This window comes from Pristiophorus japonicus, chromosome 1 (assembly GCF_044704955.1).
Source record: "Pristiophorus japonicus isolate sPriJap1 chromosome 1, sPriJap1.hap1, whole genome shotgun sequence".
NCBI classification, from domain to species: domain Eukaryota; kingdom Metazoa; phylum Chordata; class Chondrichthyes; family Pristiophoridae; genus Pristiophorus; species Pristiophorus japonicus.
In genome coordinates, this window is record NC_091977.1 from 133,829,029 (window position 1) to 133,856,488 (window position 27,460).

General features: G+C 45.6%; 1 protein-coding gene across 1 annotated transcript in view; it reads right to left on the reverse strand.

Moving 5' to 3' along the window:
• Nucleotides 1-4,195: 4,195 nt before the first annotated feature.
• LOC139250663 (zinc finger protein 474-like) overlaps nt 4,196-27,460 on the reverse strand; it is a 57,850-nt gene continuing 34,585 nt past the window's right edge. The window contains exon 6 of the mRNA XM_070873156.1: nt 4,196-4,350. Coding sequence (XP_070729257.1) covers nt 4,196-4,350 — 155 coding nt within the window. The remainder of the gene's footprint in view (nt 4,351-27,460) is intronic.

Sequence of the window (27,460 nt, forward strand, 5' to 3'; positions counted from 1 at the left end):
AACCCTTTCGGAGAGTTAAAGAAATCGGCACAGGTAGGTACATCATAGAAACATAGAAACATAGAAAAATAGGTGCAGGAGTAGGCCATTCGGCCCTTCGAGCCTGCACCGCCATTCAATAAGATCATGGCTGATCATTCCTTCAGTACCCCTTTCCTGCTTTCTCTCCATACCCCTTGATCTCCTTCACCGTAAGGGCCATATCCAACACCCTCTTGAATATATCCAGTGAACTGGCATCAACAACTCTCTGCGGCAGGGAATTCCACAGGTTAACAACTCTCTGAGTGGGATAGGGATGGGATGCGGAGAGGACCTGCACCTAAACCAACCAAGCATTACCCTTAGCAATGTTGCAAACAAAAAGTACTAAAAATTCAATAAGAAATAAAAAATTGAAGTCCTACCTTCATCTTCAAACTCGGCCCGGGAAGGCAGCAGGTCGGCCGGTGTGGGAGGCCACTTGGCCTGGGCTAGGGGCGGGACAATGCACCGGGAGGACACTCAGCCTGGGCTAGAGGCGGGAGCGAATGAACTGGCCAGCATCGGGATTCAACAGAGAGGCTGCAGCAAGCAAATCAACGGAGAGGCTGGGGGCGAGGAGTGATTGGACGGGCCGGCGTCAGGATTCAACGGAGAGACTGCAAGCAAATCAAAGGAGAGGCTGGGGGGGAGGGGGGAGGGGCGAGGTGGGAGGGAGCTGGCAAGCATCAGGGTCACAGAGAGGGAGAGGCTGCGAAGAGGCTGGGGGGTGGGGGGGGGTGGGGAGGGCTGGGCGGAGGGAGAGAGGTCCCAAGGTTCGGGGGAGGGGAGAAGAGAGGAGAGAGAGGTCACAAGACTCAAGGTGGGGAGGAGGGGGAGAGAGAGGTCAGAAGACTCAAGAGGGGGAGGGAAAGAGGAGGGGACAAAAGACCTTTGGGTGTGGTCCATCCATGCAGACCTTGGGGGGAGAGAGAGAGAGAGAGAGAATTGCGAACCTGTGCTGCCTGCTTTCCTGTCGTTTTGACCTTCTTTGAAAGTTTAACTTTAAGTATGGGGGCAATACTGACAATGCCATGCCTTTTGCAAGCATTCTGCATCATTGTGCTATGTAGGAAATAATTGATTAGACCTCATCACATCAACAACATCAGAGCCCGTAGGCTGCTGGACAGGAAGCCTTACCCACCTCGGCAATTTCAAGTCAGGCGTTCGTACCTGCACCTAAGTGATTCTGAATGTGTCAGAAGGCTGCATTTTCGCAGATAAGTTGACATGAGATCTGTGAGTTGCTGAGACCAGACCGACAGCCGAGAAGCGGCAGGTGGACTGCTTTGTCAGTTGAAGTGAAGGTTACAGCTGCACTTTCATTCTATGCCTCCGGATCGTTTCAAACTACAACTGGAGATGCGTCCGCCATCTCTCAACATGCAATACATGTCTCCATTCACCAGGTCACGGCTGCACTGTATGCACGGAGGAATGACTTCATCAAGTTCCCAATGACCACCCAAGCAATCCATGACAGGGGTATGGGATTCTCAAGGATTATTGGCTTCCCAAAGGTACAGGGCTGCATTGATTATACCCACATCGCCTTGCGAGCACCTTTGGAGGATGTCGAGCGGTTCAGGAATAGAAAAGGCTTCCACTCCATTAATTTGCAGCTCGTGTGTGACAACATGCATTGCATCATGTCAGTCGATGCAAGATACCCTGGCAGCACCCATGATGTGTTCATCCTACATGACAGCGATATATCTGACATATTTGAGCAGCAGCCAGAAGGGCAGAGCTGGCTACTGGGAGACAAAGGGTACGGCCTCGCCACCTGGCTCATGACGCCCCTACGCATAACACAGAGGGAAGCTGACCATCATTATAACATGTCGCACATTACAACATGCAGCATCATAGCGAGGACCACTGGCATCTTGAAACAGCGTTTCCGATGCCTGGACCATTCCGGAGGCTACTTTCAATTCTGCCCTGAGATTGCATGCTGCATGCTGCATAACTTAGCCATCATGAGGCAGCAGCAGCTGGTAGTGGAAGAAGACCCACTGCGCTGAGCGTGGCTGATGATAATGATTTGGAAGATGCAGGTGACGAGCAGGAGGAGGTGGTGGAGGAGGATGATGACGAGGATGAGGAAACTGTAAAGTCCTTACTCTACAGCATGAAACCACACGAGGCACATTCCAGCATGTGCAACATACATTTTAAATCATTCATATTTAACAAATATTAAATAGGTTTTTAAATATTTTGTTATATAATATTCATCATTAATAGGTCCAAAAAATCAATATACAGACAATTGTTATAATTTGCTTTTGCTAATTTGTGATTTTAATTTAAATTTCCAAACAATTATAATTTAGTACTGATCATTCAGTCAACATTTTTAAATAGCCTTCTTTAACATTGAGATAATGGAGTAGAATGTCTGCAAGAGTTTACACCCATTTTCTCGGGTTTCCGCTGATCTTCTGCCAAAGTTACAGTGGGAGATCAGGTGAACCTCACAGAAATTCTATTCCCAAATCACTTGTTACAATCAATTGTTACAATCACGTCTTTAAAATAACATATATTTTCATGTTGCTATGATAATTTTCATATGAATACAAGCAAGAACATACTTTAGTTCATATATCATCCTCTAGTTTCTCTGGAAAGTTGTGGTAAGCACACCTGTGATTTCTCAATAAGTGCTCCCAATAAGTGAAGCTCCCCCTGATCGTTTGCATTCATAAAATCGACTGAATTGTTTATAATCCCTTACTGGTGACAAATTGCGCTTCACAGAGGTGAAAATAACTGGACACTGAGGACTCATGTGTGAAGGATGAAAGAAGATGGCTGAAGTTGATCAAAAAGCTAGGTTTGGGTGAGGCCTTTGAAGGAAGGCAGCGAGGTAGGAAGGCAGAGGTGTTTAGGAAGTGTTCCAGATGGCCGGGCTGAGACAGCTGAAGGATATGTGGCTATAGGAGGATTGGAGGAAAGAGAGGATGCAAAATAGATCAGAATCAGAAAAGGCAGGTGACCTCGCAGGAACATAGGGCTGAAGGTAATGGCAGAAAGAGGGTGAGACAAAGCCATGGATTGACTTGTAGATGATGGCAGATGATGGTTTGAAATAAATGCATTTGGGGAAAGGAAAAGGAGCGATGAAGGTTGACAAGGACAAAGGTGATGGGGAGCAGGATATATGGGCAGCAGAGTTTTGAATAAGTACAATTTGTGAGGGGCAAAATTTGGGAAGGCAACAAGGGAAGTGTTACAATTATCAAGTCTGGAAATGAAAAAGGCTAACTGTTTCAGTTGCTATTGAGGGGGGTGAGGGGTGGGGGTGAGGAGGGCAGAAGTGGCAAAGGCATCTAATGTTCGGAAGGTGGAAATAGACAATTTTGTTGGCAGTTAGGATCTATGGTTTTGAACTCAGCACAGAGTCAAAAAAATACACAGTTTGCATATCATTGAGCTCAGTCTGAATGAACTGACAGAGAGACAGAGGGAATGTGGTAATAATGTGCAGAGTTTTTAGTGGATGTCAAATAGGATGGATTCAGTCTTGCATCTGTGTTGAATTTCTTATCTAGAACTAATTAGTTGGGTAGCACAGTGGTGGTCAGTAAGGTGGCACAGCAGAGAGATAGTCAGGTGATATCAGTGTACCAAGCCTACAAATGATGTCACAGAGAAAAAAAGGAAGTAAGGCTGGAGCCTTGGAAAGACTCAAGGTGATTGTGAGGAGCAGGAGAAGAAGCCATTGCATAAGATGTGCTTTTTATGCTTCAGGACTATATTGCAGGCAACGGTATGCCTTTTTCTTCTCAGTGTACTGGCCTCTTGAAATGAGAGGCCATAGATACAGAAGCTCCCAGTGCAGGGAGTCTCTGCTCTGGCCCTGCCTCCTCCACATCAGTGGCCTTTGTTTGGGTCAGGCAAAGTTGCTGCAGGTGTGCACTGGAACAGCTGTGGAATTTCAGCCCCAATCTCTAAAGCAACGATAAATTGAGTCGTGGATTTAATTTTTGAAGTGTGATATTCCATTAAATTTACAGCAGGCAGTGACACAACTCATAACTACTGCAAAAAATCCAGAAACAAAAACATCAGTTATTTTAATTTTATTGCATTTTGTTATTTTACGAGAGCTTATGAACTATTCTTTACAGTCAAATTTAATTCCATAACAATTTGGCTTTGTTCATTTTTGTGAGAACTTTGGTTTACATGAACGCTGGTGGACTATCAGTCTGTCTGGTAGGAAAGTACGCCCACAGATGTTACAAGGCACCAGTTGGTCCTGGGAACTTCTCCAAGCTGCCTCATTTAAAGCATCTACATCATAAGAACCTTTACCTGGAAAATTGAGGGAAAGTGATCTAAATTTTTCATTCAGACAAAAACATAAGAGTGATTTGTGGAAAATAGATACAGGAATTACCCAAAACAGTGAACATTTTAAGCAAATCATTTTAATGAGAGAAATAAATTCTCCCTACATTTTCTGCTCCAAGATGCCTATGCTTGACAAATCTTCTGGAATTTTTTGAGGATGCTTGACAAATCTTCTCGAATTTTTTGAGGATGTAACTAGTAGAGTGGACTAGGGAGAACCAGTGGATGTGGTGTATTTGGACTTTCAAAAGGCTTTTGACAAGGTCCCACACAAGAGATTGGTGTGCAAAATTAAAGCACGTGGTATTGAGGGTAATGTACTGACATGGATAGAGAACTGGTTGGCAGAGAGGAAGCAGAGAGTCGGGATAAACGGATCCTTTTCAGAATGGCAGGCAGTGACTAGTGGGGTGCCGCAGGGCTCAGGGCTGGGACCCCAGCTATTTACAATATACATTAATGATTTAGATGAAGGAATTGAGTGTAATATCTCCAAGTTTGCAGATGACACTAAACTGGGTGGCGGTGTGAGCTGTGAGGAGGACGCTAAGAGGCTGCAGGGTGACTTGGACAGGTTAGGTGAGTGGGCAAATGCATGGCAGATGCAGTATAATGTGGAATAATGTGAGGTTATCCACTTTGGGGGCAAAAACACAAAGGCAGAATATTATCTGAATGGTGGCAGATTAGGAAAAGGGGAGGTGCAACGAGACCTGGGTGTCATGGTACATCAGTCATTGAAAGTTGGCATGCAGGTACAGCAGGCCGTGAAGAAGGTAAATGGTATGTTGGCCTTCATAGCTAGGGGTTTTGAGTACAGGAGCAGGGAGGTCTTACTGCAGTGTACAGGGCCTTGGTGAGGCCTTACCTGGAATATTGTGTTCAGTTTTGATCTCCTAATCTGAGGAAGGATGTTCTTGCTATTGAGGGAGTGCAGCGAAGGTTCACCAGACTGATTCCAGGGATGGCTGGACTGACATATGAGGAGAGATTGGATCGACTGGGCCTTTATTCACTGGAGTTTAGAGGGATGAGAGGGGATCTCATAGAAACATATAAAATTCTGACGGGACTCGATAGGTTAGATGCAGGAAGAATGTTCCCGATGTTGGGGAAATCCAGAACCAGGGGACACAGTCTAAGGATAAGGGGTATGCCATTTAGGACTGAGATGAGGAGAAACTTCTTCACTCAGAGAGTTGTTAACCTGTGGAATTCCCTGCCGCAGAGAGTTGTTGATGCCAGTTCGTTGGATACGTTCAAGAGGGAGTTAGATGTGGCCCTTACAGCTAAAGGGATCAAGGGGTATGGAGAGAAAGCAGAAAAGGAGTACTGAGGTGAATGATCAGCCATGATCTTATTGAATGGTGGTGCAGGCTCGAAGGGCCGAATGGCCTACTCCTGCAACTATTTTCTATGTTTCTATCCGAGTGCATAAAACAATGTGGGCAGAGATCCCACCCCACTGTAACTCCATCCACGTTTTCACCTACTCCATTTTTAGCAGCATTTGCTCATTTTGGAATAGTTGTACGGAAATTAGGTGGTAATAATGTGGTGGTATCATATATCTAATTTTCTGTTATTTCTGCCTCACTAATGTCCAAGTTTGCTGACATTGATAATAAAGTGGTAGTGAATTTAAAGAACCCAGCATATATATTTTGAAGATATGCAGAATCCTTATTTCACAATGGATTTTGTAGATTTTTGTTTTTATGCTGTTGCTCACTAGTTTATCATCTTCCTTTGTGCCATTTGGTAGGGGGTGCTATTCTTTCCCCCTCCATCCAATTTCAGACATGGTACAATGGCTTTCCCATTGGGAACTCCCCATAATTTAATTGTCAACCCATATTGCGTGTGCGTAAGTGCGTCCATAAGTCCGCACATATGTGAGTGCATGCATGTGTACATATACGCAGGTGACTTTTTCTTTAGTACCAGGGTGTCATTTATGAACTTAACCCTGACCTAGTGCTTCTCCTAGGTGCTCTCTGAGAAGCAGGAGTGCATGAGGTGCCTTGCTACTGGTTGTCGATATGAGGCTCGTGTAACTGAGGAAGCTCTTATCCCATGGCTACTAAGTCTTGGGCTGGGTCCGCTGCAGGTTGAACCACTTGTGCTGCTGCATAGGCAACCTGACTGTCTTCTTTCTGCCATCTACAGACATCTGAGGGAATGGGTACCTTCCCACCCACGTAAGATGCAGCACCATTATCTGTGCATCTTTCTGACATACCACTAACTACTGGGCCTTGGCCTGCATTGATATGCAGAAAAGTAGACCTATGTTAACAAATATGATGTGATTGGGATTACGGAGACGTGGCTCCAGGATGATCAGGGCTGGGAACTCAACATCCAGGGGTATTCAACATTCAGGAAAGATAGAATAAAAGGAAAAGGAGGTGGGGTAGCATTGCTGGTTAAGGAGCAAATTAAGGCAATAGTTCGGAAGGACATTAGCTTGGATGATGTGGAATCTATATGGGTAGAGCTGCAGAATACCAAAGGACAAAAAACGTTAGTGGGAGTTGTGTACAGACCTCCAAACAGTAGTAGTGATGTTGGGGAGGGCATCAAACATGAAATTAGGGGTGCGTGCAATAAAGGTGCAGCAGTTATAATGGGTGACTTTAATATGCACATAGATTGGGTTAACCAAACTGGAAGCAATACGGTAGAGGAGGATTTCCTGGAGTGCATAAGGGATGGTTTTTTAGACCAATATGTCGAGGAACCAACTAGGAGGGAGGCCATCTTAGACTGGGTGTTGTGTAATGAGAGAGGATTAATTAGCAATCTCGTTGTGCGAGGCCCCTTGGGGAAGAGTGACCATAATATGGTGGAATTCTGCATTAGGATGGAGAATGAAACAGTTAATTCAGAGACCATGGTCCAGAACTTAAAGAAGGGTAACTTTGAAGGTATGAGGCGTGAATTGGCTAGGATAGATTGGTGAATGATACTGAAGGGGTTGACTGTGGATGGGCAATGGCAGACATTTAGAGACCGCATGGATGAACTACAACAATTGTACATTCTTGTCTGTCGTAAAAATAAAAAAGGGAAGGTGGCTCAACCGTGGCTATCAAGGGAAATCAGGGATAGTATTAAAGCCAAGGAAGTGGCATACAAATTGGCCAGAAATAGCAGAGAACCCGGGGACTGGGAGAAATTTAGAACTCAGCAGAGGAGGACAAAGGGTTTGATTAGGGCAGGGAAAATGGAGTACGAGAAGAAGCTTGCAGGGAACATTAAGACGGATTGCAAAAGTTTCTATAGATATGTAAAGAGAAAAAGGTTAGTAAAGACAAACGTAGGTCCCCTGCAGTCAGAATCAGGGGAAGTCATAACGGGGAACAAAGAAATGGCGGACCAATTGAACAAGTACTTTGGTTCGGTATTCACTGAGGAGGACACAAACAACCTTCCGGATATAAAAGGGGTCGGAGGGTCTAGTAAGGAGGAGGAACTGAGGGAAATCCTTATTAGTCGGGAAATTGTGTTGGGGAAATTAATGGGATTGAAGGCCGATAAATCCCCAGGGCCTGATGGACTGCATCCCAGAGTACTTAAGGAGGTGGCCTTGGAAATAGTGGATGCATTGACAGTCATTTTCCAACATTCCATTGACTCTGGATCAGTTCCTATGGAGTGGAGGGTAGCCAATGTAACCCCACTTTTTAAAAAAGGAGGGAGAGAGAAAACAGGGAATTACAGACCGGTCAGCCTGACATCGGTAGTGGGTAAAATGATGGAATCAATTATTAAGGATGTCATCGCAGTGCATTTGGAAAGAGGTAATATGATAGGTCCAATTCAGCATGGATTTGTGAAAGGGAAATCATGCTTGACAAATCTTCTGGAATTTTTTGAGGATGTTTCCAGTAGAGTGGACAAGGGAGAACCAGTCGATGTGGTATATTTGGACTTTCAGAAGGCTTTCGACAAGGTCCCACACAAGAGATTAATGTGCAAAGTTAAAGCACATGGGATTGGGGGTAGTGTGCTGACATGGATTGAGAACTGGTTGTCAGACAGGAAGCAAAGAGTAGGAGTAAATGGGGACTTTTCAGAATGGCAGGCAGTGACTAGTGGGGTACCGCAAGGTTCTGTGCTGGGGCCCCAGCTGTTTGCACTGTACATTAATGATTTAGACGAGGGGATTAAATGTAGTATCTCCAAATTTGCGGATGACACTAAGTTGCGTGGCAGTGTGAGCTGCAAGGAGGATTCTATGAGGCTGCAGAGCGACTTGGATAGGTTAGGTGAGTGGGCAAATGCATGGCAGATGAAGTATAATGTGGATAAATGTGAGGTTATCCACTTTGGTGGTAAAAACAGAGAGACAGACTATTATCTGAATGGTGACAGATTAGGAAAAGGAGAGGTGCAACGAGACCTGGGTGTCATGGTACATCAGTCATTGAAGGTTGGCATGCAGGTTCAGCAGGCGGTTAAGAAAGCAAATGGCATGTTGGCCTTCATAGCGAGGGGATTTGAGTACAAGGGCAGGGAGGTGTTGCTACAGTTGTACAGGGCCTTGGTGAGGCCACACCTGGAGTATTGTGTACAGTTTTATCTCCTAACCTGAGGAAGGACATTCTTGCTATTGAGGGAGTGCAGCGAAGGTTCACCAGACTGATTCCCGGGATGGCGGGACTGACCTATCAAGAAAGACTGGATCAACTGGGCTTGTATTCACTGGAGTTCAGAAGAATGAGAGGGGACCACATAGAAACGTTTAAAATTCTGACGGGGTTAGACAGGTTAGATGCAGGAAGAATGTTCCCAATGTTGGGGAAGTCCAGAACCAGGGGACACAGTCTAAGGATAAGGGGGAAGCCATTTAGGACTGAGATGAGGAGGAATTTCTTCACCCAGAGAGTGGTGAACCTGTGGAATTCTCCACCACAGAAAGTTGTTGAGGCCAATTCACTAAATATATTCAAAAAGGAGTTAGATGAAGTCCTTACTACTAGGGGAATCAAGGGGTATGGTGAGAAAGCAGGAATGGGGTACTGAAGTTGCATGTTCAGCCATGAACTCATTGAATGGCGGTGCAGGCTAGAAGGGCCGAATGGCCTACTCCTGCACCTATTTTCTATGTTTCTATGTTTCTAATAGTCCAATGAGATCAGTGAAGCCCTGCATGATGCTTGTCTGCAACAGAAGAGACAGCCGTCTTCAATCAGGCATGCTCTATTATATTAATCGAAAGAAGATAGAAAAGCTTGTCTTTATATAATATTTTACAGACTATTAATTACTTTTGAAGTGTAGTCATTGTAGGCAAATATAGCAGTTAATTTGCAGATGGCAAGATTCCACAAACAGCGATAAAATAAACAGCCAATTAATCTGTCTTTGGTGGTGCTGGTTGAGTGATACTGGGAAAACGTTCCTGTCCTTCTTCAAATAGCACATTGAGCTACAGGTCCCAAGGTTGTTCAGTCATGAGATCACACCTCCTGGCCCTCTGACTAGCAATGTATTCCTTCTCATTTGTCATCATGAACTATTCTGCTCACTCATATTATGGAAAGAGACTTTAAGTTATCTGTGAATCAGACAGTAGCAGGGGGCATAACTCGATGCCTGCCTCTGCATTTAAATGAAGACAGCAAAGTTAGATTTTTTTAAATCTGTTTTAGGATGTGGTTTATATTGACAGCATTTATTGCTCTTCCCTATGAGTCAATCGCATACTGTAAGAAGGAGACACCTGTAGATCACACTGTGTAGGAGTGGCAACCTCCCTTTACTAAAGGGCATTAATGAACCAGTTGGCTTTTAAGACAATCCAGGAGCTAATACGCACAAGCGCAAGGCATTTCTGAACTTAAAGCAGCAACCCTACTCGGGAGCAGCAAAGCAGCTTTACAGACGGCTGAAGGCCGAGATCCAACAAAAAACCCGGGACCTAAAGAGTAGATGGTGGATGGAGAAAGCACAAGAGTTCCAGCAGCTGGCTGACAACTATGACGTGCAAGGATTCTTCAGCGCACCCAAGGCCACCTACGGCCCAAGCATCCAAGGCCCAACCCCACTGCTAACCAAGAACGGAGAGGCACTCATTAAGGACACCGAGGCAGTCAGGGCCCGCTGGAAAGAACACTTCAAAGATCTCCTGAACCAAAACTCTGCCTTCGACACAAGTGTCCTCGACTCCATCCCGCAGCATGCTAACCGCCACTATCTCAGCAAAACCCCAGCCCTGCACGAGGTAGAAAAGGCTATCCGTCAGCTCAAGAACAAGGCATCAGGAGCAGATGGAATCCCCGCTGAGGCACTAAAGTATGGCGGAGAAGCTCTACTGGCATGAATGCATGACTTCATCGCTCTTATCTAGAAGGAGGAGAGCATGCCAGGAGATCGTAGAAATGCCGTTATAGTGACCATCTTCAAAAAAAGGGACAAGTCCAACTGCAGCAGCTACAGAGGAATCTCCCTGCTGTCGGCCACTGCGAAAGTCATCGCAAGAATCCTCCTCAACCATCTTCTCTCTGTGCCTGAAGAGCTCCTCCCAGAGTCATAATGCAGATTCCGCCCGATTAAGGGGTACAACTGACATGATCTTCACCGGGCGACAACTACAAGAGAAATTCAGGGAACAACATCAACCCTTGTACATGACCTCCTTTGACCTCACAAAGGCCTTTGACACTGTCAACCATGAGCGACTATGGAACGCCCTCCTCCGGTTCGGCTGCATCCAAAAGTCATCACCATCCTCCGCCTGCTCCACGACAACACATGACGGATCCACCACAGACTCAATCCATGTCAGGACTGGGGTAAAGCAGGGCTGTATCATCGCACAAAATCTTCTCAATTTTCCTTGCTGCAATGCTCCATTTCACTATCAACAAGCTCCCCGCTGGAGTGGAACTAAACTATAGAACCAATGGGAACCAATTCAACCTACGTCGTCTCCAGGCTAGATCCACGAACACAAGAAATAGGAGCAGGAGTAGGCCATTTGACCCCTCGAGTCTGCTCCGCCATTTAATAAGATCGTGGCTGACCTGATCATGGACTCAGTTCCACCTCCCTGCCCGCTCCCCATAACCCTTTATTCCCAGATCGCTCAAAAATCTGTCCATCTCCACCTTAAATATATTCAATGACTCAGCCTCCACAGCTTTCTGGGACAGAAAATTCCCCAGATTTACAACCCTCTGAGAGAAGAAATTCCACCTCATCTCAGTTTTAAATGGCCCCTTATTCTGAAACTATGCCCCCTAGTTTTAGTTTTCCCTATGAGTGGAAATATACTCTGCATCCCTCTCATTGTCGAGCCCTCTCATTATCTTGTATGTTTCGATAAGATCACCTCTCATTCTTCTGAACTCCAATGAGTATAGTCCCAACCTACTCAACCTATCTTCATGTCAAGCCCCTCATCTCCGGAATCAACCTAGTGAACCTTCTCTGAACAGCCTCCAATGCAAGTATATCCTTCCTTAACTACTGAGACCAAAACTGCACGCAGTACTCCAGGTATGGCCTCACCAATACCCTGTACAGTTGTAGCAGGACTTCCCTGCTTTTATACTCTATCCCCCTTGCAATAAAAGCCAACATTCCATTTGCCTTCCTGATTAATTGCCGTATGTGCATACTAGCTTTTTGTGTTTCATGCACAAGGATCCTCAGGTCCCCCTGCACTGAAGCACTTTGCAATTTTTCTCTATTTAAATTATAATTTGTTTTGCTATTTTTTCTGTCAAAGTGGATGAACTCACATTTTCCGACATTATACTCCATCTGCCAAATTTTTGCGCACTCACTTAGCCTGTCAATGGGCTAGAACCTCCACTTTTTTTGTCTGCTTAACACCCACTTAACATCCATTTTACCGCTGAAATGACGTATATTAATATTAGGCAGTCCCTCGTATCAAGGATGACCTGCTTCCACGCCAAAAAGGGATGAGTTCACAGGTGTTTCAGTGAGGGACCTGACATTCTAGGTTCTGAACTAAATACTGAAGGGTGGAAGATGCCTGTGCATTGATTCTTTTAACGTGGGGTGGCCGTTGCACACCAGCCACCACACGGGCTTGACAGAGCTAGGTTTTGATCCAGTGGCAAGGGTTAACCAAGACGACTGGAGACCAAGCTCTGCTGCACGGACCTAGTGCGCACACATGCTCCTACTAACTATAGATCGCAGTGTGGGCTGGCCCGTGCTGCCCTTGGGCCCTCACCTCCCCTGGGCCCCGATCACGACGCTCCTGGGCCCCGATCTCTCACTGCTCCTCCGCCCCGATAAAAAATGGAGCAGTCAGAAACAGGACATCAATTAGTCTCCTCTTATCTTGGAGACATCAAAGTATAACGCCCATCTATCACCCATTTTGGCACAAAATGGAAACCGACGGGCATTTTTCGGAAACTTATCACCGAGCGTTACTTTCCCCATGTGCTTAATGCCGAGAAAAAATATTACCACCTGCCCACTTTTTTGGGGCGGAATCAGCAGAATGGGCGAATTCAATACCCATAATATCGCCCAGCGTTACTTTCCACACAGAATTAATGCCGAGATTCAATATTAACGCCCGCCCACTGTTTTTGTCGTAAAGAGCATATTTACCCAAACTAGCAGCCATGGAGATCACCCATCGTCAATTTCACCTCCTCACACACATTTCGCCCACAATATCAAACTGGGCAGACTCCAGCGTGAAGGGATCATATCACCGGTTGAATTTAATGAATGGGCCAGCCCCATTGTTCCTGTGCTGAAAAGTGATGGCACAGTCAAAATCTGTGGAGACTACAAGGCTACGATCAGCAGGGTTTCAAAATAGGATCAATACCCATTACCAAAGGCTGACGACGTGTTTGCAATGCTAGCCGGGGGGAAGTCATTCACCAAACTGGACTTGACATCGACCTACATGACACAGGAGCTGGTTGAGACGTCGAAGAGACTTATGTACATTAACACGCATAAAGGACTGTTTATTTATCATAGATGCCCTTTTGGAATTAGTTCAGCTGCAGCAATATTTCAGAGGAACTAGGAGAGTCTACTGAAGTCCGTTCCCAGAACCGTCATGTTCCAAGATGACATCATAATCACAGGTCGTGACTCCGAGGAACATCTGAACAACCTGGGAAGAGGTTATACATAATCTGGACAAAGTGGAACTCAGACTTAAATGCTCGAAGTGAGTCTTCATGGCACCAGAGGTCAAATTCCTGTGGAGGAAAATTGCTGCAGACGACACACGTTTCAAGCTTTGCTTGATGGTTTGGACTGCCCGTTCTGCCTGGCCATTGGATGCGGGCTTGAACGAGGCAGATGTGACGTGCTTGATCCCATTGCGGGTCATGAATTTCTTGAATTCAGCACTGGTGAAGCACAACCTATTGCCGCTGACAAGGACATCAGGCAGGCCTACATGGCTCGTAGGCTTCCGATGGTGGCAGTGGACGTGCTTACAGACATTATTACACACTCAATCCATTTTGAATAAGCATCCACAACAACCAAAAACATTTTGCCTAGAAATAGGCCAGCAATGTCAACGTGGGTCCTCGACCACGGTTTGGAGGGCCATGACCACAAACTTAGCGGTGCCTCCCTGGGTGCATTGCTCAGTTGAGAGCAAGTGTTGCATTGGCGCACGCAAAATTCCAAATCTGAGTCGATGCCAGGCCACCATACATGGGATCTGGCTATAGCTTTCATCATTACTATGCCTGGGTGGGTACTGTTTAGATCACGTATGAACATTTCCCTGCCTTTCTTAGACAAAACCATGCGATTACCCCACAAAGGACAGTCCACCTGTATGGACATTTCGTCTTTGCGCCGCTAGAACGGCTTGATTTCTTCATGCATCTGCGCTGGAATGCTGGACCAGCTCCCATGGAGAATACAGTTTTTTTACCAAGGACAGTAAAGGATCCTGGCTGGTCCAGGTCCTGATCTGGCAGGCCGTAACGGGTAACTTTTCATTTTCAAATGCCTCCATCACCAAGAGCAAGTCTGCAAGCTGTACCATTTCCACCCCGGTGGTGGGCAATGGTAGCCGACTGAGGGCATCAGCGCAGTTCCCTGTGTCTGGTCTGTGGCGGATTACATAGTTATATGCAGACAGCGTGAGTGCCCATCTTTGGATGCGGGCAGAGGCATTGGTGTTAATCCCTTTGCTCTCTGAGAATAGCGATATGAGCGGCTTATGGTCAGTTTCTAACTCAAACTTGAGACCAAATAGATACTGATGCATTTTTTTCACCCCGTAAACGCATGCCAGAGCTTCTTTTTCAATCATGCTGGAGGCCCTTTCAGCCTTGGACAAACTCCTGGAAGCATAGGCAACCGATTGCAATGCTCCCGATTCGTTTGCTTGTTGTAACACACACCCGACCCCATACGAAGACGCATCGCAAGCTAGCACTAAATGTTTACATGGGTTATACAGAACAAGCAGTTTGTTGGAACATAATAGATTTCTGGCTTTCTCAAAAGCAGCCTCTTGTGATTTCCCCCATACCCAGTCATCTCCCTTGCATATCAGCACATGTAGAGGTTCTAGCAAGGTGCTTAACCCGGGTAGGAAATTACCAAAATAATTGAGGAGTCCCAGGAACGACCGCAGCTCTATCATGTTCTGTGGTCTCGGCGCGTTCTTGATGGCCTCCGTCATGGCGTCGGTGGGTCTGATGCCGTCTGCCGTGATTCTTCTCCCTAAGAACGCGACCTCTGGTGCCAGGAAAACACACCGAGCGTTTCAACCTGAGTCCAATGTAATCTAGCCGACTTAGAACCTCTTCCAGGTTCTTCAAGTGTTCGATGGTGTCCCGACCTGTGACCAGTATGTCATCCTGGAAAACCATGGTGTGCGGAGCCGACCTTAGCAGGCTCTCCATGTTCCTTTAAAAATTGTCGCGGCCGATCGAATCCCAAACAGGCATCTATTGTAGATGAACAGACCTTTGTGCGTGTTGATGCAGGTGAGGCCTTTCGAAGATTCTGCCAGCTCCTGCGTCATGTAGGCCGAGGTCAGGTCCAACTTGGTGAACGTCTTTCCTCCAGCCAGGGTCGCAAATAGGTCGTCTGCCTTGGGTAATGGGTACTGGTCCTGCAGTGAAAAACGGTTAATCGTTACCTTATAGTCCCCATAGATTCTGACCGTGACATCGCCTTTGAGAACCGGAACAATTGGGCTGGCCCACTCATTGAACTCCACCGGCGCGATGATGCCTTCTAACTGCAGCCTGCCCAGCTCAATTTCCACTTTCTCTCGCATCATGTATGGCACCGCCCGTGCCTTGTGGTGGATGGGTCGTGTACCGGGAACCAAGTGGATCTGCACCTTCGCCCCCAAGAAACTTTCGATGCCTGGCTCAAACAACAACAGGAAATGGGCACATGAGGTGCCGTCGACGGACGAAAGCGCTTGGATGTCGTCCCAGTTCCAGCGGATTTTTCCCAGCCAGCTTCTGCCAAACAGTGTGGGGCCATCTCCTGGTACAATCCATAATGGGAGTTCATGCACTGCACTGCCAATAACAGCTCTTTAGTGTAAGTTCTTAGCTTGGTATGAATGGGGCTAAGCTTGGGCCTGTGTGCCTTGTTGCACCACAGCCTGTCAAAGGCCTTTTTGCTCATGATAGACTGACACGCACCTGTGTCCAGTTCCATGGAGACTGGAATTCCGTCCAGTTCAACTTTTAGCATGATCGATGGACATTTCGTGGTGAAGGTTTGTACCCAGTACACTTCTGCCTCCTCGGTTCGAGATCCTAGTTCAGCCTGATCCACCATAGATCGATCCTCCTCTGCAACGTGGTGGTTTGCAGGGTTTGCAGCTGGTCTGCACATTCGCTGGAGGTATCCCATTGTACCACAGCCTTTGCACACATCGTGTTTGAAGCGGCATTGATGGGCTCAATGATCACCTCCGCAGCGCTAACAAGATGTTAACTGCCTCGCATTAACGTTTGATGGCGGACTCTGGATCATCTGAGGTCATGCAGCTGCAGGTGTGTACGTTCTGCCACATGCATTCCTGCCTGAAAACGACGTTACTTTGTGTACAGTACTTGCCAAAACCTTTTTATGCTGCAAAATTTGTTTGGTGTTATTGCTGGTGGACATAAATGCCTGGGCTATCGTTATGACTTTGCTCAGGTTCGGTGTTTCAACAGTCAATAGTTTGCGAAGGATAACCTCATGGCCAATGCCAAGCACAAAGAAGTCTCTTAGCATTTGCTCAAGGAATCCATCGAATTTGCAATGTCCTGCAAGGCGTCTTAGTTTGGCGACGTAGCTCGCCACTTCCTGGCCTTCAGACCGTTGACACGTGTAAACTCAATACCTTGCCTTCAGAATGCTTTTCTTCGGATTTAAGTGCTCCCGGATCAGCGTACACAGTTCTTCATACGATTTGGTTGTTAGTTTCACTGGAGCTAGAAGATTCTTCGTTAGGCCATAGATTGTTGCCCCACAGACGATGAGGAGGATCGCCCTTTGTTTGGCAGCGTTCTCGTCCCCTTCCAGCTCGTTGGCCCCGAAGTATTGGTTGAGTCACTACACGGAGGCCTCCCAATCATCCCCTTCTGAGAATTTCTCCAGGATACCAACAGTTCTCTGCATTTTCGCGTGATTGTTCGTTATCTTGTTGCCAATTGTTATGTTCATAATAAAGTAATGTAACTGAGTACTGTAGACATAAGTAAGTGTGACCTTAGCTCCTTTATTCAAACTCCAGAGTGTTGGTACAGCATGGGAGGCCTGCTTATATACAGTGCTCCCAAGGGATGCTGGGATCCCTTGGGACTCCAACAGGTATGCTCTCTGGTGGCGGTATGATACAGGTTATCTAGGGTTGCATACATAACAGTATTGTCATGGCCAAGCAGGGCAACAGAGTATTTATTGTCAAGCTCAAAAATGGGCAAACATGCAGGAAACATATGGATCAGACAAAGCTGCGGCACACAGACGAACTGGAACAGTCAGAGGAAGAGATAATCGATGACCAACCAACCTACCTCCAGTCATCAGAGGACTCGGTGGTCATCAGTGAATCAGGACTTCCAATCACTGACATGTTCAATAAAAATGGACTTTCAATCCCTGACATGGCCATTGCCACTCCCACCAGGTCAGCCACCCAGCCACCAGTCACAACAGACTCTGAACACTCACCTAAGGCTGGAGTTGAACTGAGATGGTCAACCCGTGAGCATAAAATACCGGATCATCTCAATTTGTAATAGACTCTGTTAATATCTCAGAAGGGAGTATTGTCATGTATGTACTTTTGGGATCACTAGCCACTAGCTAGTGTCACTGTTGGAGACCATTGGGCTGCATGCACATGTGTGCAGCCCAAGTATAAAAGGCCAGCCATTTTGTATATTAGGCACTTTGGGCCTTAATATAGCAGAGCCAAGGTTATATCTCTTGGAGTTAAACAGTACTCAGTCTAACAGTTATTGCATGCACAACACTCAGCATTCCACACATCGCTGCATTAGATAGGTCATTGAAGCGCTGAACGCATGCAGGAGGGACTTGATCAGCCTCCCTATGACCAGGGAGGTACAGAGTAAGAGGGCTCTAGGATTCTCCAGAATTGCAAACTTCCCCAAGGCGCAAGGAGCAATAGACTGTACACACATCGCGATGCGGGCACCTTTTCAGGATGCTGAGGTTTTCAGGAATCGCAAGGGATTCCACTCCCTGAATATTCAGCTGGTTGTCGACCAACAGCAAATTATACTGGCAGTGAATGCTCAATTTCTGGGCAGCATCCATGATGCTCACATCCTGTGTGAGAGCACTGTATCTGACTTGTTTAACAATCAGCCACAAGGTCAATGCTGGATGCTTGGTGACAAAGGATATGGCCTCGCCACCTGGCTGATGACCCCACTGCAGGACACCCACACCGATGCCGAGAGGCGATACAATGAGAGCCATAGAGCAACTCGCAATATCGTGGAGAAAACCATTGGAGTGCTGAAGCAGCGCATTAGATGCCTGGAACACTCAGGAGGCGAGTTCCAATACCACCCTGAGCAGGTAGCTCAATTTGTGGTGGTGTGCTCCATGCTACACAACTTGGCTATCAGGAGGGGACAAGAATTGCCTGAAGAGTCTGACAGTACACCTCACCAGAGAGAGGAAGAGGAAGACGAGGAGGCGGACGTTGACATGGGCCCAGACAATCAGGCTGACGCTGAAGCCATGCCCCCACCCCCCTGTAGGCTGCATGGAAGGGCCCATGATGGCATGATAGCTGCAAGATTCTTACGTCAGGTACTTATCAATGGTCGTTTTGCCTGAAAGAACATTGGTGTTATTTACAAGGCTGACACACTGCTGGGTGTGCAGGTCATACATCAAATGATGGGCATCGCCTTGCTGACAGTTAAAGTTTAAGTTGATTGAAGTTAAGTGTGATTTTACCCTTTGATGTTAAGGAATCACCAGCGTGTAATGGTGCAGCTATCTGAGCCAATGTGCTACAAGATTTTGTTAAATAAAAAACATTTAAACCGAACATTAGTCTGAAATCCTTAGTATTTCTGTACAAACCAATCCTTTCCACCCCCCCCCCACCCTGCCCACCTGCCACCCCCTGCTTCTCCCCCCCACCTCTACCCCTTCCCCTTCCCCACCTGACTCCAAGCCACCTGGCCGAGGAGGTCCTCAGGCAATGCTTCATTGGGAGGGCGGGGTGACGGCCAAAGCGTCGCTTGGACGGATACGGGAGAGGACGGTCCCAAGGTGGGAACATGCTCCGAGCCATAAGCAAGATGTTGCTGCTGGCTGTCGTGTGGTTGGCAATGGGGTACGTCACCTTGGGGTGCAGTGCAGCGCTCCGGGACCACTGGGAGCCCTTTGCCACCAGTGTTCCTGGCTACCAGCTCCAGGGCCTCCTCCATCCCTTCTATTTTATATGTTATTTGTTGGACAAAAACTCGGTGCCAACTATGTTCTTGGTGCTTAGTTGGCTTTTTGCTGCTGATGAATCTCCGTCATTCCTCCCACAACAGCCAAACAAACACACACCACAGCCACACACGCTTTCAGTGCCTCTGAGATCCCTCTCTCTCTGTCTCCTCTTCTGCGCATGTCATAGTGACCCTTGACCTCCTGAATCACGGGAATCGAGCGTTGCCATGCCGTTGCTAAGGACGGCCACACTTTATGGCAGAAGGTCAAAAAACTTTAACGCTACCGCCCATTTGATGTCGCTCGCGGTAACGCCCATTTTCAAAAATGTAAACTAGGTGTTTTGAGAATAGGCGAGAAGCTGGCGATCTGAAAACCCTTTTTTAATGCCCACACCGGAAATAATGCCATTTTTGGGCGATACGCACAAAAGTGGAGGTTCGAGCCCTATATCCATTTGCAGATTTTTGTGTCCTCCTCACAATTTTCTTTCCCACCCATCTTTGTATCATCAGCAAACTTAGCTACATTAGACTCGGTCCCTTCATCCAAGTCATTGTAAATAGTTGAGGACCCAGCACCGATCCCTGCGGCACCCCACTAGTCAACTGTTTTCCAACCGGAAAATGACCCATTTACCCCGACTCTCTGTTTTCTGTTAGTTAGCCAAGCCTCTATCCATGCTAATATATTACCCTGCCTGACAAAAACAGGCAGTCCCAGGATGCGGCAGGTGGTATTCGCAGCATTTTTAAATCGAAGGATGAGGATCCTACATCGCAGGTTATATTGACTGCAACGGTTGCGTACATAACGCTGCGTGAAGCTCCAACTTGCAAACTTCACTTTTATCTGCCATGACTGTGTCCATACAACTTCAGTGAGAACATTTAATGGGGACATTACTAGTTCGCCAGCATATCATGGTCCATGCTATTGCCAGGCGGTGTCAAGCTAGAGGAAGAGCTCTTGACCATGTTGGCCCACGGATGAGGAGAGGCCAAAGTCGTCCGGGGAGGAGGGCTTACCCCTCATGGGTTTACAGGCACCAACACTCAGACCTCCAACTCTCTGAGGAGCAGTGTGTGAGAAGGGTGTGCTTCCGAAAGGAAGTGCTGATAGAGATATGCCATCTCCTACAGGCAGACCAATGCCTGCACCGCTTTGAAGGCAGCCTTCAATACTCCCCTCAACAGGTATCCGAATTAATTGTGGTTTGCTGCATGTTGTACAGCTTGGCCATCATGAGGGCCAGGCATTGCCAATGGGGATTGCAGGCCCACCTCAGGAAGAAGAGGATGACAAAGAGGAGCCTGGCGAGGCCCCCATTGGATAGACACCCCATCCACGGGGGAGGCAGCGTGGAGATGCTGCCAGACCAAGAGTCACACATCACCTACTCATAATGGACCAGTTCTCCTAAATGGAGGAAACTGAGGGATGGAGCTAATACTGGACATGTTATGTGTCCCCATAAAGGCACATCTCTGGTGAACTTTGGAAACATTGCACAAGACACCAATGGCAAATAATGAGTCATAAATTTTACTGCAATAATGTCACAAAAACTCCCCCCACCAAAATAAAACCATACAATATACGTTATGCTGCAGGGCACTAAGCAAAAACCACCGTAAGTTTCGGCTCGGGCGCACAAAGTCCATGTGTAACGCCTAACTTAACGCCAACGTTCCTCCAACTTACATTTTTGCAGAAATTTGTAGTCAAAGGCGCAAACTATTTTCAGGCGCTAACTTTAACGCCCCACCACAACAAATACCCTGAAATCCAAAAATCCCAAAATCCAGCCCATGGACTCCACTTAAAGCCAGATTTGGAATCAAAAAATCTGAAGGTCTTTGGCACACTCTGGCATTATGTTGAGTTTTGAAGGGTCTTGTAAGGCATGGAGCTGCTTCCTACAAGGTCAGCAGTATAAAGTGGGGCTCGGGTGGGGTCTCCCAATACTAGGAATTCCTGCATCTCTGCCTTTGTGGGAACTGGCTTAGGAATGGTAACATTATGCTGAGTGAGACCACTATGCCACCAAATGATAGAAGTGGGCCCCACCTAGCGATCCAGCTTGGGTTCATAGTCCAGATCCCCAAAGAAAAATCAAGATTCTTTCAAACATTATTCTAAAGTGCCCTTCTTACAAAGGGAGCGACTGAGGGTGTATCTACATTCTTTCCAAAGATTTGAATCCCAGATCCTCCCAGAAGAAGCAAGTTGCACCAGATGATCCGACATATTGAGACAGGTGGGTGCCCCTAGGGGCATGAGAGCACTTCATTCAATTGAAAAACAAGGGACTTCTCCTGACCTTGCAAACATTGCCAAAATCAACGGCAGGGGTTCTGGGCAGATCTTCAGCTCCATGATATGTAATTGCTTGTTTCATTCATTCTGTCATCACTACAATTATGGTCCACCTACTGATACCTGGGTTCGGCTGCATACAAGGTCATTGGTCACTGTAATTTTTTCTCTTCTTAACGAAGACAGCCCATAATACCAGAGAGAAATTGGCCATTGGTGGTAGTCTTTCCTAACATCTGTCTTCACCCCAATGAAGAGGAAGCTTTGGTGAGATCGGGGGAGGTCCCTTGTTTTACATGTGAATGGTGGCTGCTCATGCCACTCGAGGCTCATCGAGGGCACCCACCTGCCCCAACATGCCAGAAAGTCTGGTGCAATTTGTTGGCAAGGCAGACATAAAAAGGAGTTACATGGGAAGTTGGAGGGTAGCTTCCAGCTACAGATGACAAGCTGCTTCATAGAAACATAGACATAGAAACATAGAAAATAGGTGCGGGGTAGGCCATTCGGCCCTTCGAGCCTGCACCGCCATTCAATGAGTTCATAGCTGAACATGCAACTTCAGTACCTCATGCCTGCTTTCTAGCCATACCCCTTGATCCCCCTAATAGTAAGGACGACATCTAACTCCTTTTTGAATATATTGAGTGAATTGGTCCCAACAACTTTCTGTGGTAGAGAATTCCACAGGTTCACCACTCTCTGGGTGAAGAAGTTTCTCCTCATCTCGATCCTAAATGGCTTACCCCTTATCCTTAGACTGTGACCCCTGGTTCTGGACTTCCCCAACATTGGGAACATTCTTCCTGCATCTAAACTGTCTGAACCCATCAGAATTTTAAACGTTTCTATGAGATCCCCTCTCATTCTTCTGAACTCCAGTGAATACAAGCCCAGTTGATCCTGTCTTTCTTGATCTGTCAGTCCCGCCATCCCGGGAATCAGTCTGGTGAACCTTCGCTGCACTACCTCAATAGCAAGAATGTCCTTCCTCAAGTTAGGAGGCCAAAACGGCACACAAACTCCAGGTGTGGCCTCACCAAGGCCCTGTACAACTGTAGTAACACCTCCCTGCCCCTGTACTCAAATCCCCTCGCTATGAAGGCCAACATGCTATTTGCCTTCTTAACCGCCTGCTGTACCTGCATGCCAACCTTCAATGACTGATGTACCATGACACCCAAGTCTCGTTGTACCTCCCCTTTTCCTAATCTGTCACCATTCAGATAATAGTCTGTCTCTCTGTTTTTACCACCAAAGTGGATAACCTCACATTTATCCACATTATGCTTCATCTGCCATGCATTTGCCCACTTACCTAACCTATCCAAGTCACTCTGCAGCCTATTAGCATCCTCCTCGCAGCTCACACTGCCACCCAACTTAGTGTCATCCGCAAATTTGGAGATACTACATTTAATCCCCTCGTCTAAATCATTAATGTACAATGTAAACAGCTGGGGCCCCAGCACAGAACCTTGCGGTACCCCACTAGTCACTGCCTGCCATTCTGAAAAGTACTCATTTACTCCTACTCTTTGCTTCCTGTTTGACAACCAGTTCTCAATCCACGTCAGCACACTACCCCCAATCCCATGTGCTTTAACTTTGCACATTAATCCCTTGTGTGGGACCTTGTTGAAAGCCTTCTGAAAGTCCAAATACAACACATCAACTGGTTCTCCCTTGTCCACTCTACTGGAAACATCCAGAAGATTTGTCAAGCATGATTTCCTTTTCACAAATCCATGCTGACTTGGACCTATCATGTCACCTCTTTGCAAATGCGCTGCTATGACATCCTTAATAATTGATTCCATCATTTTACCCACGACCGATGTCAGGCTGACCGGTCTATAATTCCCTGTTTTCTCTCTCCCTCCTTTTTTAAAAAGTGGGGTTACAATGGCTACCCTCCACTCCATAGGAACTGGTCCAGAGTCTATGGAATGTTGGAAAATGACTATCAATGCATTCGCTATTTCCAAGGCCACCTCCTTAAGTACTCTGGGATGCAGACCATCAGGCCCTGGGGATTTATCGGCCTTCAATCCCATCAATTTCCCTAAGACAATTTCCTGACTAATAAGGATTTCCCTTAGTTCCTCCTTCTTACTAGACCCTCTGACCCCTTTTATATCCGGAAGGTTCTTTGTGTCCTCCTTAGTGAATACCGAACCAAAGTACTTGTTCAATTGGTCCTGCTTCTCTTCCTCCCCATGCTATAGGATCTCACATGACATGCCAGCAAATTATGTCATAAAATGCTGATGTGATGAAAATCTGAAGTGAACTGTGCTGCTCAGTAACCAATTCTAATCCTGCTTCTTCTCCTTCTCTAGGTGTTGTACAGCAAGAAGAAGCAGAAGAGGAACAAGTCCTGTGATCCGAATCTGTTTCTGGCATTGCTAACACTGCATCACACATGACATAATTCACTCTTTCCTTACAAAGCAGCAGTCCAGAGATATCAATTAGGTTCATTAAACAGTGAGCCAGTGGGGATTGCACAGGATGATGCACAGACTAGCCAGCAGGAGCTGGGGTGGAAGATGAGGAGGCAAACATTGTCGACTGAAGGATGAGTAGATATCAACCCGGACTGAAGAACCTCAAGATCCAGATCGCATGGGTCCTGAATGCTTAAAAGAAGGATGTTTCAGAACATTACACATATGTAACAGAGTTGTTCACAGATTCAAAACATACCTCAAATCTATATCTATAAAATAAAATGTTCTTGACAGTAACACAAAGAATGCTTTGATCTTATTCTTACTGGGGATGGTATCTGAGATTGTGCAACTGATATCAAGACAATTGGAAAAGTCTACTAACTACATCGTGGCACCATGGTGGGTGGCTTCTAAGCATTACAGTCCACCCTGAAACGTGCAGCAGTTGCAGGCCAATTACAGTGGAGGCCCCAAGCATACTGAGGCCCAGATCAAAATAGAAGAAAAACATTCCATTCTGTGCGAACATTTTGTTAAATGTGTCTCACAGTAAACCTTGTTATACCTTGTCTGAATTTATCATCAAATAAAATCTGTACCCATAGTAGAAACTATTGTAGAATATCAGCTGTTTAAATCTCTCCATTCTGAGAATCCTCTCCATAGGGTTAATTTTAAAAAAGATGTTACTGATTCTTTTTTCTTGTTCTATAGGCCATTGCTGGAATGTTCAGAATCGGCCTGACATACTGGATCTGGTCTGCATCAGTGTCATATGTGCCAGCTGCTGTACATTATTCATGACAGCTGAAGTTCTGGGATTCTACTGAATCCCTAGTGCATTCCACACTGTATCTTACTGATTATCCCAACTGAGAATGGGATAAGCTGAAAATGCATAGATGCACATGTGTAGCAGGTTCTGTTTGACTATGTATGTAAATTATTTAGTCTATGTGTTGATTTTCAGTCTCGGTATATATTTAGTTTTATGGTAATATAGCAGAACTGCTGTAAACACAGTTAAATTTACATCAAAAGACTAACACAATTTACGTGCATTACCAACATGATTAATAGAAGAATGAGGATCAAAGCACTCTTTGTGTTACTGTCAAGTACATTTCGTTTTATAGATACTGATGTGCAGTATGTTTTGGAACCGTGAATATAAACAATTCTGTCACAGAGTGAATTTGTCAGTGTGGACGGTGAAATGAATGAGGGAGGGGAGTGTGTGTCAGCAAGAGTTTGTTTTCTGTTCGTGACAGATTGTAACCTTGGTGATAAGTTGCTGAATGGATTACTTCACTGAATGTGTATGTAGATGTAAATTGATTTGTGGTGTTTATATTTGGTTTTGATAAAGAATGTAATAAATCTTCAGAGTTTGTACAAGTACCATGGCTTCAGCAATCACTTGCTGGGCTCAAAAAGCATTAACCACTCTATTCTTGTCGCTTGGTTTGTTGTGAATCAGATCTTCTTCCAACAATAAAGCCTATTTTCCATAACTGTCTCCCACTGCTTATGATATCAGCTTTCAACATATGTGATGTTGGTTCTCTGTCAGCTGATTTTGATCTTCTACTGGTTGCAATGGAATTCAAAACTTCAAAGGTACTCACATCTGAAACTAATTCCTCTGCTTTTGGAGTTGTTGCCAGAAATACTGCTAATAAGGGAAATAATTAGCGGCTGCTGGCACAACACAGATGTCGCTCGAGCCTTTCACTGGGTGATATTTAACTCCCTCTCCCTCTCCCATTCATGTTAGCAGCAAAATATAAACTAATCAATGTGGAGACTGTTCAGCACGCATGCCATTAAGTAACTTAACAACCTTAAAAATTGAGATAAAAGCAGCTTTGGCTGCTGAAACACCTGTTGGGAGCCTAGAAATCGGAGACAATATGGCAGAAACGCACATTTTCTGATTGCACCCTCACTGTGTTTAAGGATGAAGTCTTGGCTAGTGAGGGACAGATTTGTGAGTCAGCAGGTTACACAACAACCAAAGTATAGCCATTATGGTTAGAAAAATTCTGCTGTTACTGCTACAACTGGCAAATATAGTGTGCTTTAAGAGAAAAAACATGATTGAAGCTGCCATTTCAGACTTACCATAAAAGGATATGGGTTCAGCACTTATGAATGGATGAGTACATGAACTATGGAAATATGCAACATGAAATAGCTAAAGAATTAAAAACTATACTGGACCATAATGTAATGATAAAATGGGGAAGAGCAGCTAATCTTTTTATTCTTATAAAGCTTTTTGTAAATGGAACCATGTGACAAGCTGCAGGATATTTAGAAGTAGCAGACATATAACTAAATAGATGCAAGATGTAATGCTCCCTTAAGTAAAAATAAGCACTTGAAAATTGTTTTCCTAGCAAATCTTACCTCAAAAAAGTTTTAAAACTTTGACAGGCTGAGGGAAAAAAATTGCGACAAAAACATTTTCAAAAAGTATTTTGGTCAAATAAATTGGTTTACTTCATTTGCCTTAAGCTCTTAAATAAAGTTACAATTAATAAGTGTGCATGTAGCCAATCAGGTAGAAATAAATTGACTTGAGGCAGGAAAATATAAATGTGACCAATCAAATATAAATGTGATATAGAAATCTGCCTAATGCAGCAAAATGTGATACAGGAAGTGTGATGACAGAATTGCAACAGGCAGGATATGATGTACCATTTTTATAATGTAGAGCAACTTCTTGAAACAAACTACCCAGAATCAAATCTAAAATAGTGAATCTTTACTATAAACTCATTACAATTTTGTTACAATAATAAATAATAATACTAATAACTTTTATTTATATAGTGCCTTTAACGTAGTAAAATGTCAGCCATAAAGAAGAAATTAAGACAGATGGCCAAAAGCTTGGTTAAAGAGGTAGGTTTTAAGGAGCGACTTAAAGGAGGAAAGAGAGGCGAAGAGGTTTAGGGAAGGAGTTCCAGAGCTTAGGACTCAAACAGCTGAAGGCACGATCACTGATGGCTGAGCAGTTATAATGAGGGATGTTCAAGAGGGCAGAATTTGAGGAGCGCAGAAATCTGGTAGGGTTGTGAGGCTGAAAAAGATTACAGAGAAAGGAAGGGGCAAGGCCATGGAGTGATTTGTAAACAAGAATGAGAATTTTGAAATCGAGGAATTGTTTAACCAGGAGCCAATTTCGGTCAGAAAGCACAGGGGTGATGGGTGATTGTGACTTGGTGCGAGTTAGGACACGGGCTGCTGAGGTTTGGATGACCTCAAGTTTACGTAGTGTAGAATATGGGAGGCCAGCCAGGAGTGATTTGGAGTAGTCAAGTCTAGAGGTAACAAAGGCACGAATGAGGGTT